This window comes from Salmo trutta, chromosome 4, assembly GCF_901001165.1.
Source record: "Salmo trutta chromosome 4, fSalTru1.1, whole genome shotgun sequence".
NCBI classification, from domain to species: domain Eukaryota; kingdom Metazoa; phylum Chordata; class Actinopteri; order Salmoniformes; family Salmonidae; genus Salmo; species Salmo trutta.
The window spans coordinates 48,977,454-48,994,580 of record NC_042960.1 but is presented as its reverse complement, the minus strand read 5'-3'; the positions used below and the strand labels follow the sequence as shown (position 1 = coordinate 48,994,580).

General features: G+C 43.0%; 1 protein-coding gene across 1 annotated transcript in view; it reads right to left on the bottom strand.

Annotated features, from left to right (window-relative positions):
* LOC115192503 (cytosolic carboxypeptidase 6) overlaps positions 1-17,127 on the bottom strand; it is a 460,539-nt gene that overhangs the window by 123,869 nt on the left and 319,543 nt on the right. The window contains exon 6 of the mRNA XM_029751097.1: positions 7,462-7,501. Coding sequence (XP_029606957.1) covers positions 7,462-7,501 — 40 coding nt within the window. The remainder of the gene's footprint in view (positions 1-7,461; positions 7,502-17,127) is intronic.

The window sequence follows — 17,127 nt, the reverse complement described above, 5'->3', positions numbered from 1 at the left end:
TTTTGCACTTGTGATTTCATGAAAGTTTCATATTTATAGTAATTTAATTTGAATTTGGCGCTCTGCAATTTCACCAGAAATTGTTGAAATGGGACGCTAGCATCCCACTAATCTGCAAGAAGTTAAAAGTTAATTTGTGGAATTTCTTTCTTTCTTAATGGATTTGAGCCAATCAGTTGTGTTGTGACAAGGTAGGTTTTGGAAAACAGAAGATAGCCCTATTTGGTAAAAAAACCAAGTCCATATTATGGCAAGAACATCTCAAATAAGCAAAGAGAAACGACAGTCCATCATTACTTTAAGACATGAAGGTCAGTCAATCTGGAAAATTTCAAGAACTTTCAGAGCTTCTTCATGTGCAGTCGCAAAAACCATAAAGCGCTATGGTGAAACTGGTTCTCATGAGGACTGCCACAGGAAAGGAAGACCCAGACTTACCTCTGCTGCAGAGGATAAGTTCATTAGAGTTAACTGCACCTCAGATTGCAGCCCAAATAAATGCTTCACAGAGTTCAAGTAACAGACACATCTCAACATCAACTGTTCAGATTGAGACTGTGTGAATCAGGCAGTCATGGTCGAATTGCTACAAAGAAACCACTACTAAAGGACACCAATAAGAAGAAGAGACTTGCTTGGGCCAAGAAACACGAGCAATGGACATTAGACCGGTGGAAATCTGTCCTTTGATCTGATTAGTCCAGATTTGAGATTTTTGGTTCCAATCGCCGTGTCTTTGTGAGACACAGAGTAGGTGAACGGATGATCTCTGCATGTGTGGTTCCCACCGTGAAGCATGGAGGAGGTGTGACGGTCTGGGGGTGCTTTGCAGGTGATACTGTCTGTGATGTATTTAGAATTCCCATCTGGTTTGCGCTTAGTGGGACTATCATTTGTTTTTCAACAGGACAATGAACCAAAACACACCTCCAGGCTGTGTAAGGGCTATTTGACCAAGAAGGAGAGTGATGGTGCTGCATCAGATGACCTGGCCTCCACAATCACCGACCTCAATCCAATTGAGATGGTTTGGGATGAGTTGGACCACAGAGTGAAGGAAAAGCAACCAACAAGTGTTCAGCATATGTGGGAACTCCTTCAAGACTGTTGGAAAAGCATTCCTCATTAAGCAGGTTGAGAGAATGCTAAGAGCGTGCCAATCTGTCAACGAAGCAAAGGGTGGCTACTTTGAAGAATCTAAAATCTAAAATATGTTTTGATTAGTTTAACACTTTTTTGGTTACTACATGAATTCATATATGTTATTTCATAGTTTTGATGTCTTCACTATTATTCTACGATGTAGAAAATAGTCAAAATAAAGAAAAACCCTTGAAGAGTAGGTGTGTCCAAACTTTTGACTGGTACTGTATAGTGTATCATGAATATTTCAAATATTTTCACTGAGGTAAACATGTCAATATGACAAACAATGGACAGCAAATATCTAATAAAAAGTAAGTTATTTGGGTGTATTTTAATCTATCATATTTCTATTTTTCCATATCCACAAACTGTCAGCTTACTAAACACATAGCTGTTGGTGGGGCTTTGGTCTAAGGGAATAGGGCTTAATGGTTATCCCCACAACCCCTGGAGCTGCCACAAATGGAGGCAGCAAGTGACACATTGTAGGTGTTGGTGTTGACAGCACGTTGCCTGTGGGATTGCACCAGAGGCCAGCGTCGCTAGCAGGTGTGCAATGTTTGACAGATAATAGTAGATAAACCCATGCCCAAACAGCAGTTAGCCCGCTGAGGGACAAGCGGTACATGAGGAGGAACTGTGCCTTTAGCCATCCAGCAGGATCCTGAAGCCAAACCTACAAGTCAAAGACACTCAGGGTCATCTCCCCTCACAAACACCTTCTCAGCATCAGTTTGAATGCCTATAATTGGAGCTCAAAATGTATTTGAAGCTAATGAGATATCACAGCTGAGTTGTTGAATTAAGTCCAAAGAAATAAGCCATGTTTTTGATTCTTGCTGTTTCTTTTTCTAGACATACCTCATAGAATACAATTCATTTGTGTATGCCACCCACAACTTATAGGGGGGATCTAAGTTCTTGGGATTCAAAATGAAAACACGTTATTTGAAATGGATACTCCCATTTGTTTAACGGCTTGGTCGATTTTCAATCAGAGTAATAACACCATTTTGTGCCACACTATGTTTTGCACCCTGCTTCGTTTCATAGGGTAAAGTTGAGAATCAAAAGGTCCACGGTGAACCCCCCCCCCCCCCAAAAAAGAAGCAAAGAGACGGTATACTGAGTGTACAAACATTAGGAACACCTAATCTTTCCGTGAAATAGACTGACTAGGTGAATCCAGGTGAAAGCTATGATCCCTTATTGATGTCACTTGTTAAATCCACTTCAATCAGTGTAGATGAAGGGGAGGAGACATGTTTTTAAGCCCTGAGACATGGATTGTGTATGTAAGACATTCAGAGGGTGAACGGGCAAGACAAAAGTTTTATGTGCCGTTAAACAGGGTATGGTAGTAGGTGCCAGGCGGCAGTTTGAGTGTGTCAAGAACTGCAGCGCTGCTGGGTTTTTCACGCTCAACAGTTTCCCGTGTGTATCAAGAATGGTCCACCACCCAAAAGACAACCAGCCAACTTGACACAACTGTGGGAAGCATTGGAGTCAACATGGGCCAGCATCCCTGTGGAACGCTTTCAACATCTTGTAGATTCTGTGCCCTGACGAATTGAGGCTGTTCTGAGGGCAAAAGGGGGTGCAATGCAATATTAAGGTGTTCCTAATGTTTTGTACACTCAGTGTACATTTCACAACAGATAGAAGGGCCCCTTAAAAATGAGCAAAGGGAGCAAGATTCCCTTTTGATTCTGACACAGTGGAGTTGCATCAAGCATCTCCTTTCACATCCAGAAAATGGAGGCAAGCTAATATGACACAGTGAAAACACAGCTCATCTTGAGCTGTTAGAACATGTAAATGTCTGAGGTGAAAGGGAACATGGAGACATGATCTGATAACCAAGTGCTGTGCGGCAGATACATCCTGACAGCTAGCTGCTCCTTATTGAGCCAACACAGGACGCCACCGGTAAGTAAGAGAATGAAAAAAGGCTGCTGAAGTAACCATGCAAACAAGGCTGCCTAGCCAACAGGTTACCATATCAACACTGTACCTGAGTAGGTTGCAGAGTAGAGACTGCTGCTGTTCAATGGGTGCTATGGTTTTTGCACTGGCTCTGAGAAACAGACAATTCCACACACACACACCAGCCCCCACCAACTCAATCCACACAGCACAGACACCACGGCATCAACCTCTATTATACACTTCCTTACTGGAGATACAAAAGGCACCCAGGAACAAAAATCCAATCTTTTTTTTCTATAAGGATTTGCTACACAGCAGTGCTCAACAACAGTGGTGGCTCTGATGACAAAGAAATAATCACAGCTGTCTTCCCTGTTGGAGAAAGAGGCTGTGAAAATGTTGTTTACGTTTTCCAACATGCCAAACACGAAACCCATGGCTGATTATGTGAAGAGTGCGTGAAATTGTTGTATTTGCAAGGCAGGGGATATTGACTCTAGGCATAAGTAGTCAAAAAGCTTGTGGGTAGGCAAGATACATGTTTTTAAAGGTTCAATGCAGCCATTTGTATCTGGATATCAAATCATTTCTGGGTAACAATTAAGTACCTTACTGTGATTATTTTCAATTAAAATGGTCAAAAAAAAACAAAAATTGCTTCTTAGCAAAGGGTAATTTCTCAAGCAAGAATTTAGCTAGGACTGTCTTGGAGTGGTCTGAGTGTAGAGGGGGAAACTGAAAATTTGCAGTTATTGGAAGAGAAATTTTGAACTCTTTCTTATTGGTCTATTAACTCATTTACCACATGGTGATGTCACCATGGAAGGCCAAAACTCCATCCAACCAAAATAGGCTGAAATTTCAGGCAGTCTTGTCAAACAGCTCTTACACTAAAAGCGCATTATCATAATTTTCACAATTTCACAGTATTATTCCAACCTCATATTGTGGAAATATATATATATAAACACAGAAAAATCATATACTTAACTGCACTGGGCCTTTAAATACTGGTTTAGGGATGCATATTTTCTAAATATGCATCCCTATTGTGCCCCCCCACTCCCTAGCCCCCTCATATGTGCCTGCTGAATTATCACACTCATTCTCAATTCATCAGCTTGACTTTTTTAGCCACGCTTCTGAGAGGGTTTCGAAAAAATCTACTGGAAAATAGTCAATATAAGGCGGCCAGAGAAGAGAGAGCCCCCCTCCCTCCTCTGCTCATCCCTCTCTTTGTTTGTGTTGTATAAGTCCCCTATAATGAAGTGCAGGGAGATAAAATATGCAAATTCACAGAGAAAGAATATAAATAGGGCAATATTAGGAAGTGTTGTTTTCACAGCTGCTTGATCATACAAAGCCCTGATAGTGTTTTATAAATAATGTCCCTCTCTCTCTCTCAGCAAGGCGCCAAGTCCCTGCGTTCCATTAAAGACACATCTCTCCGCTCCAGCCCAGCTCCAGCTCCAGAGCCCAGGTATTGAGTGCAGGCCTGTGCAGCTGTCCTGCTGCCCTGCTGGCTGCAGCCCCAGTCCGATCCACACACAGAGTCGAGGCCTGGCCTGGGGAGCATAGCCAGTAGCCAGGCTCTGGGCCTCTCTCCAGTGTCTATCACACCAGCAGACTTACCCAGCATGGCACCATGAAAAGCATCCCTCTGCCACATGGAACAGAAAGCTAAAAAATAACGTGCAGCCTCTCAGACCTCAGCCTCTCAGACCTCTGGCATGAAATACTGCGATGCCAGTGGAAATACAAATGCACAAATGGGCTCTTTCAGTTTCAGCTTTTCACAAGGAATGAATGGCTTTCTGTATAGGCCTACATCTAGTCTACTCCAGACTCCAGTTCTCTAACTTGGAGTGGCATGTGTTGGAAAAACAGAGATACACATTTTGAAGAATATTGTGGTATATATGTAAATTAAAACTGAAGGACAATACACCATTGGGCAAAACATATTGACTGTCACATCATGCATAAGACGTGTGACGGAACCTGTCAATATCTCTCCCCACAAACAGCCCACCTTACCTCGGGCTAATTTGTTTGTGAGGCCTTTGTTTTGTTGTTTTGATCGAGGCATGCGTGGTAATTGTGAGATAGAGATAAATGAAGAGGAACTGAAAGGTATTGAGCGTTAGAGAGAGAGAGAGAGAGAGAGAGAGAGAGAGAGAGAGAGAGAGAGAGAGAGAGAGAGAGAGAGAGAGAGAGAGAGAGCTGTATAGTATCTGAGGCCCTCTTTACTATCAGAGCCCAGAGCGAGTGGAGTCCCACAGCCCTAGAGACCGTGAAGACAGAGACTGAAGAGAAATGACCACACCATTAGAGATCTGAAGGTTGCCTATTATCTTTCTGCTGCTTCGATGCCTCGCACATCTATCCAAAGCTCATGAATGTAATTGACCTTTTTTACACCCTGTAATGCACAGAGCATACGAGGGAAAAAGGGACTAAACACCGTCAAGCAAAGTTAATTTAGATCAACACACTATTGTAAGATGTCCACAGAAATGGAAAGGGCATTCAGATCAATAGAATGACAATAGAATGTCTGCACCCAATCTTTCTATTGTGAACAACCGATGCCTCTTCCCCCAGCATTTGTGTGAATAAAGGTTTCTGGATGTACAGTGTGTATTTTGGTCAGAGACTGCTAGATACTGCAGGTGTTTAGTTCAGCACCTTTCCTCTCTTCCTGTGCACACCACTGTGTGTGTGTGTGTGTACGATTGTGGTGGAACAATGGCCAGGGCTAATCATTATTTAGTTGTGGAGGGCCTGGAAAGGTCAGCAGTCTTAAATGTCAGACTTCAATAGAGCCAGATGCGCAATGCTCCGCTCAAGTGTCCAATTAAATAGGGAATACCGAGGTTGTGGGTGAAATGCACTTCAGATAGAGGGGCTAATGAGGGCCCCTGGATGGAAGCAGGGGCTGGGATGGCTGATGCTGATCTACGAAGCATCCTGGAGCCCTCCTACATACACCATCTCTCAGTGAGCTGCATGGGGGCCTCTCCTCTGCACCTCTCTCAGACCCCCACACCCACGGCCGTAGCCCCCACTTAGTATTATTAGTGTCCTCACACCCCCTGCACCGTCTGCAGCCCCGCGTCCCGAGTGCACGTAAAAGAAAGAGGAGAGATGGGTTGGAGAGAGGACAGAAAGGGAAGGAGAGAAAATATAGGGGAGGAGAGAGGACAAAGAAGAGAGAGGTGACAGGAAAAGAGTCTCTCTTTTAATCTTGAGGCAGAAGGGGAGAGAGTGTCTTCCTGTTGTTGCCTCTCTATCAGCCTCATTCATCTAAAAGCACAGGCTGTTTTCCATACAACAGGCATAATAACCTTCTCACAGATTGCCAGCGCCCAGTGAAGTGCCACAAGTGAGGGGAAGTGAGCAATGCTTTATTTAATTTGATTCCTTATTGTTCACCGACTGTAAATTGTGGCACAGTGCACCATACAATATGTCTGACAGGAATACAGTACAGTACAGCAGTATAGTCAGATAATACAAACTGAATAAAATGCAAAACCAGGAAAATAACCAAACTGGCCAGTGCATTGAGCAGAAGGGTTGTCACTTAAAAAAGAGACAAAGAACCTGATTTGAGGTACAACGCTAAATGTTTCCCTCTCTCTCTTTCTGCATCTCTGGTTGCCCTTTCCAGAGTTGTCAAGGTCAGAGATATTCTTGTCTGGGCTCGGGAAACAAATGCAAAATAAATCTGGGAAATTAGCAGGCTCCACGTGTCTCACATAAACATTATTTTAATCAAAGCATATTAGACCATCCAGATCCTTTAGACATATGGGCACTGTATCCTTTCTGGCGTACCCATCTGTTTCCTCTTGCCATCTCTGCAATTTGCTCCATCACCCAGCTGCTTTTCCAAGACATTGAGTTCCCCTTCCCCAGCAAAGACTCTTTACAGCAGCACCAGTCCAACTGGGGAGCTCCAGATCACAAAACACATTGCAGCTCCGCTGAGCGTCACACACATGCTGTTTCATAATACCATATAATATGAAAATAATGGACAGGAGCTACGCTCATCAAATCAAATTAAACAAAAATAAACATAATAGATATGTTGATGTCTTCATTCACATTGCTATATCATTATGCAGACATTTTCAAAGTTTAAAGTGAATGTGAGTGTGCGGTATCAGTGTGGTATAATTAACAAAGCAATGGCACCAGGTTGTCTGGTAACTGATCCTGTACTGCTGAATTATCCAGTGAACTTTTATCCCTACATGTGTACTGTTTGCTAGTAGTGACTATCATCTCTGAGAACAGAGGTTGTTTTTGTCCAGTGTCTACACTCACTCACATCCCATCAGCATCAGTACAGTTAGTTAGTAGACAGTGGGCACTCACCAGGGCTGGTGATGGTTAGGAGATCTAGACGTCGCTGTTGCTGTAAGGAAAATACAAATAGAAGCATGGTCAGAGATATTCAAAAGGGCTTAGGGCAAAAATGTCAACTCAAAATCTTTCCAAAAGAAATAACATGTCATATTACTATCACGTCATCCTTTTGCAGATCAGAGTACATCTACATTTTAGTCATTTAGCAGACGCTCTAATCCAGAGCGATTTACAGTTGGAATTAGGGTTAAATGCTTTGCTCAAGGGTACATCGTCAGATTCCCCCCCAAGTCGGCTTGGGGATTCGAACCAGCAACCTTTCGGTTACTGGCCCAACACGCTTAACCGCTAGGGTATCTGCTGCCCCAGACTATGCATAATATGTACATTATGTAAATGAGGTGTGAAACTACTATTTAAGACTGGAAAAGCACAAGATGGCACAGTACATCTCAGCCTTAATAAGATAGGTATCAGTTTATTCTTTTTGCAAGGCAACATTCGTTCTCAGTGTTGTCTCTATTACAGCCAACAGGAATGTGTCTTCCTTCTCCACTCATGCTAAAGACTGTGTGACGGAGTGTGTTTGAGAAAGACTGTGTGATGGAGTGTGTTTGAGAGAGTGCCCAATTTTACACTTCATGTCTCTAGTTTGGAGAGGGGGGCCGGAAGAGTTGCTAGCTCCCCACTCTCTTAAACCCTCTGCCAAGGCTGCAGGCTCCTGAGTACTGCATTAATCAACACCTTCTCCCTCTCTTACACTGTGTGTCCCTAAGGAACCAGCTCATGTGCGTATGTGTGTGTTTGTGTGTGTGTGTGTGTGTGTGTGTGTGTGTATGTGTATTCCACCGATGTTGCATATTTTTTGGGCGTTTCCCAATGGAAGGCTGATGATATTGGAGGTTCACCTGCTGGGTCACAGACAATAATCGATGTGAGTGCAATCAGGAGGTTGAAGCCCAATCCATTAGGATTCAAGAATCTTAATGTAGAAATCCTCTCAGATACTCTAACTGCTCTTAACACATTGCAGATGAGTGAGTGTTGTGGAGTAGAGAGAGCAGGAAGCACAGAGTGGTAGACTAGGCAGCAGAGGTCACTGTGACAGCATGAGAGCAACCAGCCCCAATAAACCACCTGTATAGGCTGTTGACTCCCCATTAGTTGATATGGAACCCCCACAATAATCAATATCATTTACATGTACATGTAGGTCATATAGCAGAGACTCTTAGCCAGTGCATTCAACTAAGGTAGGTAAGACAACCACAAATCACAGTCGCATAACGCATTATTGAAATTATTACATCAAATTCAAAGTTTATGTTTTTAGCCATTGATTTCTTTCTTTCTTAAAGGTCTTTTGAAATGATTCTACTATCCACTCAATTTATAAATTACCTCTGATTTTGTTTTGACCAACAGGCACTGGTATTCAAGCAGAATTCTTATTTAGACCTTTGTACCACCCTCTAGTGGTACTCTGTTATTCTGCAAGTGAAAGTGTGAAGAGCGAATAACCATAGAAAGAGAACGAAAACAATGCTTCTCTATTGTCAAGATACACTCTCTGTGGGAAAGTAAGGCTGGCTGGGTGATTAAAATCAGTGGAGTATGTCCAAGTTATTAAAATCAAAGTTCCCTTCAAAACATTCGACACAGCACATTCAAACAGACCTCTACAGCATTCAGAGAGCATTGCGTACATGAAGACATTTCCCTTGTACAAACTAATTAATAACATTCCAGCAAAATGTCATATACATACAGGTGTGAACGCCCATTCATGATATCTCTAAATACAATAACATTGATCTGACATATACAGTACCAGTCAAAAGTTTGGACAGACCTACTCATTCAAGTATTTAAATTATTATTATTTTTTTAACTATTTTCTACATTGTAGAATAATAGTGAAGACATCACAACTATGAAATAACACATATGGAATCATGTAGTAACCAAAAAAGTGTTAAACAAATCAAAATATATGTTATATTTGAGAATCTTCATAGTAGCCACCTTTTGCCTTGATGAGAACTTTGCACACTCTAGGCATTCTCTCAACCAGCTTCACCTGGAATGCTTTTCCAACAGTCTTGAAGAAGTTCCCACATATGCTGAGCACTTGTTGGCTGCTTTTCCTTCACACTGCGGTCCAACTCATTCCAAACCATCTCAATTGGGTTGAGGTTGGGTGATTGTGGAGGCCAGGTCATCTGATGAAGCACTCCATCACTCTCGTTTTTGGTCAAATAGCCCCTACACAGCCTGGAGGTGTGTTGTGGGTCATTGTCCTATTGAAAAACAAATGATAGTCTCACTAAGTGAAAACCAGATGGGATGGCATATCACTGCAGAATGCTGTGGTAGCCATGCTGATTAAGTGTGCCTTGAATTCTAAAGAAATCACTGACAGTTTCACCAGCAAAGCACCCCAACCATCACACCTCCTCTTCCATGCTTCACGGTGAGAACCACACACGCGGAGATCGTCCACTAACCTACTCTGCGTCTCACAAAGACATGGGGGTTGGAACCAAAAATCTCAAATTTGCACTCATTAGACCAAAGGACAGATTTCCACAGGTCTAATGTCCACTGCTCCTGTTTCTTGGCCAAAGCAAGTCTCTTCTTATTTTTGTGGTCTTTAGTACTGGTTTCTTTGCAGCAAATCGACCATGAAGGCCTGATTCACACAGTCTTCTCTGAACAGTTGATGTTGAGATATGTCTGTTACTTGAACTGTGAAGCATTTATTTGGGCTGCAATTTTTGAGGCTGGTAACTCTAATGAACGTATCCTCTGCAGCAGAGGTAACTCTGGGTTTTCCTTTTCCTGTGGCGGTCCTCATGAGAGCCAGTTTCATCATAGCGCTTGATGGTTTTTGCGACTGCACTTGAATAAACCTATAAAGTTCTTGAAATTCTACGCATTGACTGACCATGTCTTAAAGTAATGATGGACTGTTGTTTTTCTTTGCTTATTTGAGCTGTTCTTGCCATAATATGGACTTGGTATTTTACCAAATAGGGCTATTTTCTTTATACCACCCCTACCTTGTCACAACACAAATGATTGGCTCAAATGCAATAAGAATGAAAGAAATTCCACAAATTAACTTTTAACAAGGTACGCCTGTTCATTTAAATGCACTCCAGGTGACTACCTCATGAAGCTGTTTGAGAAAATGCCAAGAGTGTGCAAAGCTGTTATCAAGACAAAGGTAGGCTAAAATATATTTTGATTTGTATAACAATTTTTTGGTTACTACATGATTCCATATGTGTTTTCATAGTTTTGATGTCTTCACTATTACACCAAACTGCAAGTCTTCCGACTAGCTTGGAAAGACAGTACCGTGCAGTATCGAAGAGCCCTCACTATTGTTCGATCATCCTATTTTTCCAACTTAATTGAGGAAAATAATAACAATCCAACATTTATTTTTGATACTGTCGCAAAGCTAACTAAAAAGCAGCATTCCCCAAGAGAGGATGGCTTTCACTTCAGCAGTAATAAATTCATGAACTTCTTTGAGGAAAAGATCATGATCATTAGAAAGCAAATTACGGACTCCTCTTGAAATCGGCGTATTCCTCCAAAGCTCAGCTGTCCTGGGTCTGCACAATTCTGTCAGGACCTAGGATCAAGGGAGACACTCAAGTGTTTTAGTACTATATCTCTTGACACAATGATGAAAATAATCATGGCCTCTAAACCTTCAAGCTACATACGGGACCCTATTCCAACTAAACTACTGAAAGAGCTGCTTCCTGTGCTTGGCCCTCCTATGTTGAACATAATAAATGTCTCTCTATCCACCGGATGTGTACCAAACTCACTAAAAGTGGCAGTAATAAAGCCTCTCTTGAAAAAGCCAAACCTTGACCCAGAAAATATAAAAAACTATCGGCCTATATCGAATCACTCATTCCTCTCAAATTTTTTTGAAAAAGCTGTCGCGCAGCAACTCACTACCTTCCTGAAGACAAACAATGTATACGAAATGCTTCAGTCTGGCTTTAGACCCCATCATAGCACTGAGACTGCACTTGTGAAGGTGGTAAATGGCCTTTTAATGGTATCAGAATGAGGCTCTGCATCTGTCCTCGTGCTCCTAGACCTTAGTGCTGCTTTTAATACCATCGATCACCACATTCTTTTGGAGAGATTGGAAACCCAAATTGGTCTACACGGACAAGTTCTGGCCTGGTTTAGATCTCATCTGTCGGGAAGATATCAGTTTGTCTCTGTGGATGGTTTGTCCTCTGACAAATCAACTGTAAATGTCGGTGTTCCTCAAGGTTCCGTTTTAGGACCACTATTGTTTTCACTATATATTTGACCTCTTGGGGATCTCATTCAAAAACATAATGTTAACTTTCACTGCTATGCGGATGAAACACAGCTGTACATTTCGATGAAACATGGTGAAGACAAAACAGAGATGCTTATTCTAGGTCCCAAGAAACAGAGAGATCTTCTGTTGAATCTGACAATTAATCTTGATGGTTGTACAGTCATCTTAAATAAAACTGTGAAGGACTTTGGCATACTCTGGACCCTGATCTCTCTTTTGACGAACATATCGAGACTGTTTCAAGGACAGCTTTTTTCCATCTACGTAACATTGCAAAAATCTGAAATTTTCTGTCCAAAAATGATGCAGAAAAATTTTGCCATGCTTTTGTCACTTCTAGGTTAGACTACTGCAATGCTCTACTTTCCGGCTACCCGGATAAAGCACTAAATTAACTTCAGTTAGTGATAAATATGGCTGCTAGAATCCTGACTAGAACCAAAAAATGTGATCATATTACTCCAGTGCTAGCCTCCCTACACTGGCTTCCTGTAAAGGCAAGGGCTGAGGTTTTACTGCTAACCTACAAAGCATTACATGGGCTTGCTCCTACCTATCTTTCCGACTTGGTCCTGCCGTACATACCTACACGTGCTCTACGGTCACAAGACGCAGGCCTCCTAATTGTCCCTAGAATTTCTAAGCAAACAGCTGGAGGCAGGGCTTTCTCCTATAGAGCTCCATTTTTATGGAATGGTCTTCCTACCCATGTGAGAGACGCAGACTCGGTCTCAACCTTTAAGTCTTTATTGAAGACTCATCTCTTCAGTAGGTCCTATGATTGAGTGTAGTCTGGCCCAGGAGTGTGAAGGTGAACGGAAAGGCACTGGAGCAATGAACCGCCCTTGCAATCTCTGCCTGGCCGGTTCCCCTCTCTCCACTGGGATTCTCTGCCTCTAATCCTATTACAGGGGCTGAGTCACTGGCCTACTGGTGCTCTTCCATGCCGTCCCTAGGAGGCGTGCGTCACTTGAGTGGGTTGAGTCACCGACGTGGTCTTCCTGTCTGGGTTGGCGCCCCCTCTTGGGTTGTGCCGTGGTGAAGATCTTTGTGGGCTATACTCGGCCTTGTCTCAGGATGGTAAGTTGGTGGTTGAAGATATCCCTCTAGTGGTGTGGAGGCTGTGCTTTGGCAAAGTGGGTGGGGTTATATCCTGCTTGTTTGGCCCTGCCCGGGGGTATCATCGGATGGGGCCACAGTGTCTCCTGACCCCTCCTGTCTCAGCCTCCAGTATTTATGCTGCAGTAGTTTATGTGTCGGGGGCTAGGGTTAGTCTGTTATATCTAAAGTATTTCTCCTGTCTTATCCGGTGTCCTGTGTGAATTTAAGTATGCTCTCTCTAATTCTCTCTTTCTTTCTTTCTCTCGGAGGACCTGAGCCCTAGGACCATGCCTCAGGACTACCTGGCATGATGACTCCTTGCTGTCCCCAGTCCACCTGGCCGTGCTGCTGCTCCAGTTTCAACTGTTCTGCCTGCGGCTATGGAACCCTGACCTGTTCACCGGAGGTGTTACCTGTCACAGACCTGCTGTTTTCAACTCTCTAGAGACAGCAGGAGCGGTAGAGATACTCTCAATGATCGGCTATGAAAAGCCAACTGACATTTACTCCTGAGGTGCTGACCTGTTGCACCCTCGACAACTACTGTGATTATTATTATTTGACCATGCTGGTCATTTATGAACATTTGAACATCTTGGCCATGTTCTGTTATAATCTCCACCCGGCACAGCCAGAAGAGGACTGGCCACCCCTCATAGCCTGGTTCCTCTAGGTTTCTTCCTAGGTCTTGGCCTTTCTAGGGAGTTTTTCCTAGCCACCGTGCTTCTACACCTGCATTGCTTGCTGTTTGGGGTTTTAGGCTGGGTTTCTGTACAGCACTTTGAGATATCGCTGATGTAAGAAGGGCTATATAAATACATTTGATTTGATATTCTAGAATGTAGAAAATAGTAAAAATAAAGAAAAACCCGGTGTGTCCAAACTTTTGACTGGTACTGTACGTCCCTCTAACCAGCCAGTCCATGACACAGGGCTACTGTGTGCCACTGGCCAGCCTGGAGAGGAGTGGAGGAGGATTTGCCATACTGTGTTTCAGCCTGGTCCAATCCTGTACCCTGACGCTGCTTATCCTGAGATAATTAATCTACAGTGAATTAGAGTATTACAGCACACTAACACTGCTTGCCTCACTCTCTCATTGTCACTCCTTACATGGATAAGGTGCTTAGTGTTTCCCAGGAAGAGAGAGAGAGAGAGAGAGAGAGAGAGAGAGAGAGAGAGAGAGAGAGAGAGAGAGAGGAATCACATTAGGAAAGGCAATCCTGGGCAGAAAATAGGATTGTATTAATCTTTATCAAACTCGGCCAAGAGCTGTGGAATCACAGCACCCAATACACACTTGGCCAGCCCAGCCACACTTGGACATCCACCAGCTGTCACAGGGCTTAACCAGGGCCTGATATAGAATGATACTGTGTCAGTGTGCATGTGTGTGCTTGTGTGTGTGTAGCATAATGGTGATGTGTGAAACTCACTCCTTAGCTTGAAATTTCCACACCTGTGCCTGCGAATAGCTAGCTTTTTGCATGGCGCCGACTGGTAAGATGCTTCAGGAGGGCGGTCACGTGTGCTAGCAAGGCAGAGGTCCTGAGTTCGCGGCAGGAATGGGCCGAATCGGGAGGAAGTGGCACTCGCTAAACAAGCAGCGTGATGTCTTTTATATGTAAGTCAGGTTGACAGTGCTGATAATTCCCTGTGGCCCAGCCTGAGTCTAAACTTAGTGGGTGGAACAGGTTAAAGGGCTTTGAGACTGGGAACCGACTGTAGGTTGCCAATGCACCTACCCAGCTGTCATGGTAACACCTAAACCCTCAGTGTTCATTCTAAAAGTACCAGTGTCACACTACAGCAAACAAACACAAGATCATGTTTAAAGGACTAAGAGGACATGCTCAGGACAGGTTGACATCGGTAAATTAGGATTGTCAGGATCAAATGAATGACTTTTGGAAGGAAAGTTTCAGGTGTCTGTTTTTATTTGCTGATGCTTATGGTGAATCCTGATGAACAAAACACGGTGAAATAAGCCAATCATTCAATCAAGCCAGTCTATAATTGTTTAACCAGTAGATGGAATAGAGTTTGTGGTATAGAGCCACAGGTTACAGAATGACGTTGCAAGTTGAAGTAACCTGTGGCTCTATACAACACACTCTATTCCATCTACTGGTTAAACAATTATAGACTGACTTGATTGAGTGATTGGCTTATTTCACCCTGTTTTGTTGATCAGGATTCACCATAAGCATCAGCAAATAAAAACGGACATCTGAAACTTTCCTTCCAAAAGTCATTAATTTGATCTGTCTGATTCTCCGCCTGTCCAATGTAGGTGTAATGTAGTGCAGGTGAGGAACAGCACGGCTGTAATTAACAAAGCAGACCTGCAGACAGGCGAGGAGGGGAGACACTCCCTCCACAGCAATAATCTAGGGAGAGACCGCAGCCGTTAACAAAACCATTAATTTACTAAACCTAACTTTTATGACTAAATTAAATATTCATGCACAATCTACCAAAACCCATTTGCAATATTTCCCCCAAATGTACTTTTCATATTTGCTGATGATTATCATGTGAGAGATCCATCCACCATTTTGTAGCTCATTTTAGATTCATGTAAGGTCAATATTATAATATTCACATCTCATCCCTTCCCTTCCAAGTTATCAATTAAACTAAAATGGCACTGAAATGGTAAGGTTATATTAGCAAGGAAATAACATTATGGAGGCAGATGTTGCAGGTTCATCCACAGGGGAGTAAATGCATGCAGCAATATCATCATCTGATTATGGAACAGATGTCAGTTATTATTGACCCTGGTGGACCCTGTCCCTGTCCAGATGAGGTAAGGGAAATCAGCAGGGAGCTATTTAAACCGTCTGCTTCTGTCCCTGCTCAGGTATTCATTGTCCTTGCTGATGTCCTCCAGGACCATTCCGTCTGACACCCGCTTACCAGGGTCAGGACTGGGAGAGGTGGAGGGAGACGAGTCATCTCTCTCTCTCTCTCTCTCTCTCTCTCTCTCTCTCTCTATCCTCTCTCTCTCTCTCTCTCTCTCTCTCTCTCTCTCTCTCTCTCTCTCTCTCTCTCTCTCTCTCTCTCTCTCTCTCTCCTCTCTCTCTCTCTCTCTCTATCTCTCTCTCTCTCTCTCTCTCTCTCTCTCTCTCTCTCTCTCTCTCTCTCTCTCTCTCTCTCTCTCTCTATCTCTCTTCTCTCTCTCTCTCTCTCTCTCTCTCTCTCTCTCTCTCTCTCTCTCTCTCTCTCTCTCTCTCTCTCTCTCTCTCTCTCTCTCTCTCTCTCTCTCTCTCTCTCTCTCTCTCTCTCTCTCTCTCTCTCTCTCTCTCTCTCTCTCTCTCTCTGAGAACTCCCCCCTGCCGTGAGTCATCACCCTGCCTCCCCCCCACGCCCCAGTCTCTAGCCAGCTTGCCACATCATTACCACACCACAATATCAAGTTAAGGAAGCCTGTTTCTTACTCATCATCCAGAGGGAGAAACAGGAGTGAGGTAATAATGAGCTAATCATCTCCTGGGTTTTTCTTCACAGGCCAATGATGTATTTGTGAGTGCCTATAATATTACATGACTGAAAATATATTATTTAACACACTGGATATTCTGCAAGATGCTCTCCAATGATTTATATCTCATTGGTAATAAGTCATTTACATGCACAAAAGCTCACACAGAAAACATACTGGATTTTGCTTTATTGTCTCTGTATTACTATAGATGGGTTGGTTGTTTAGCAACAAAACTGATGTGTGCGCAACTCTGGGGCAAAATAGACTGGGTTGGCTTAGGCTGTTTACAACATGGAAACTAGATTTAGCCTATTGAAAACATAAATACATTTGCACAATGAGCACTTGTTGTCTCTGAAATACATCATTACAGTTATTGATTAGTTAGCTATTGAATGTTTTTGCCATATTAGCATTGACATGCAATCAGTCAAATCACCTAAAAACAAGACATGGTATCAATAACAAGATACAACGAGCTGAAACGAGCCACCTACGATTCCCCACAAGGCAGCTTCTTGGCATTGTTGCTAGCTATCTGACTGTTCAGAATCTTTTTTTGTGACATTGTCAGCCAACCTGTCTATTTTGTACAAAAAGTTGACATTTTTTCATCTCAGGTTTTTCAATATCTGTATATATTTTCAGGAACATGGGACTGCCTTGTAGCTGCAGAGTATTCTAGAAATAGCTGTGGGGGATTTCTGTCATTTAAGAG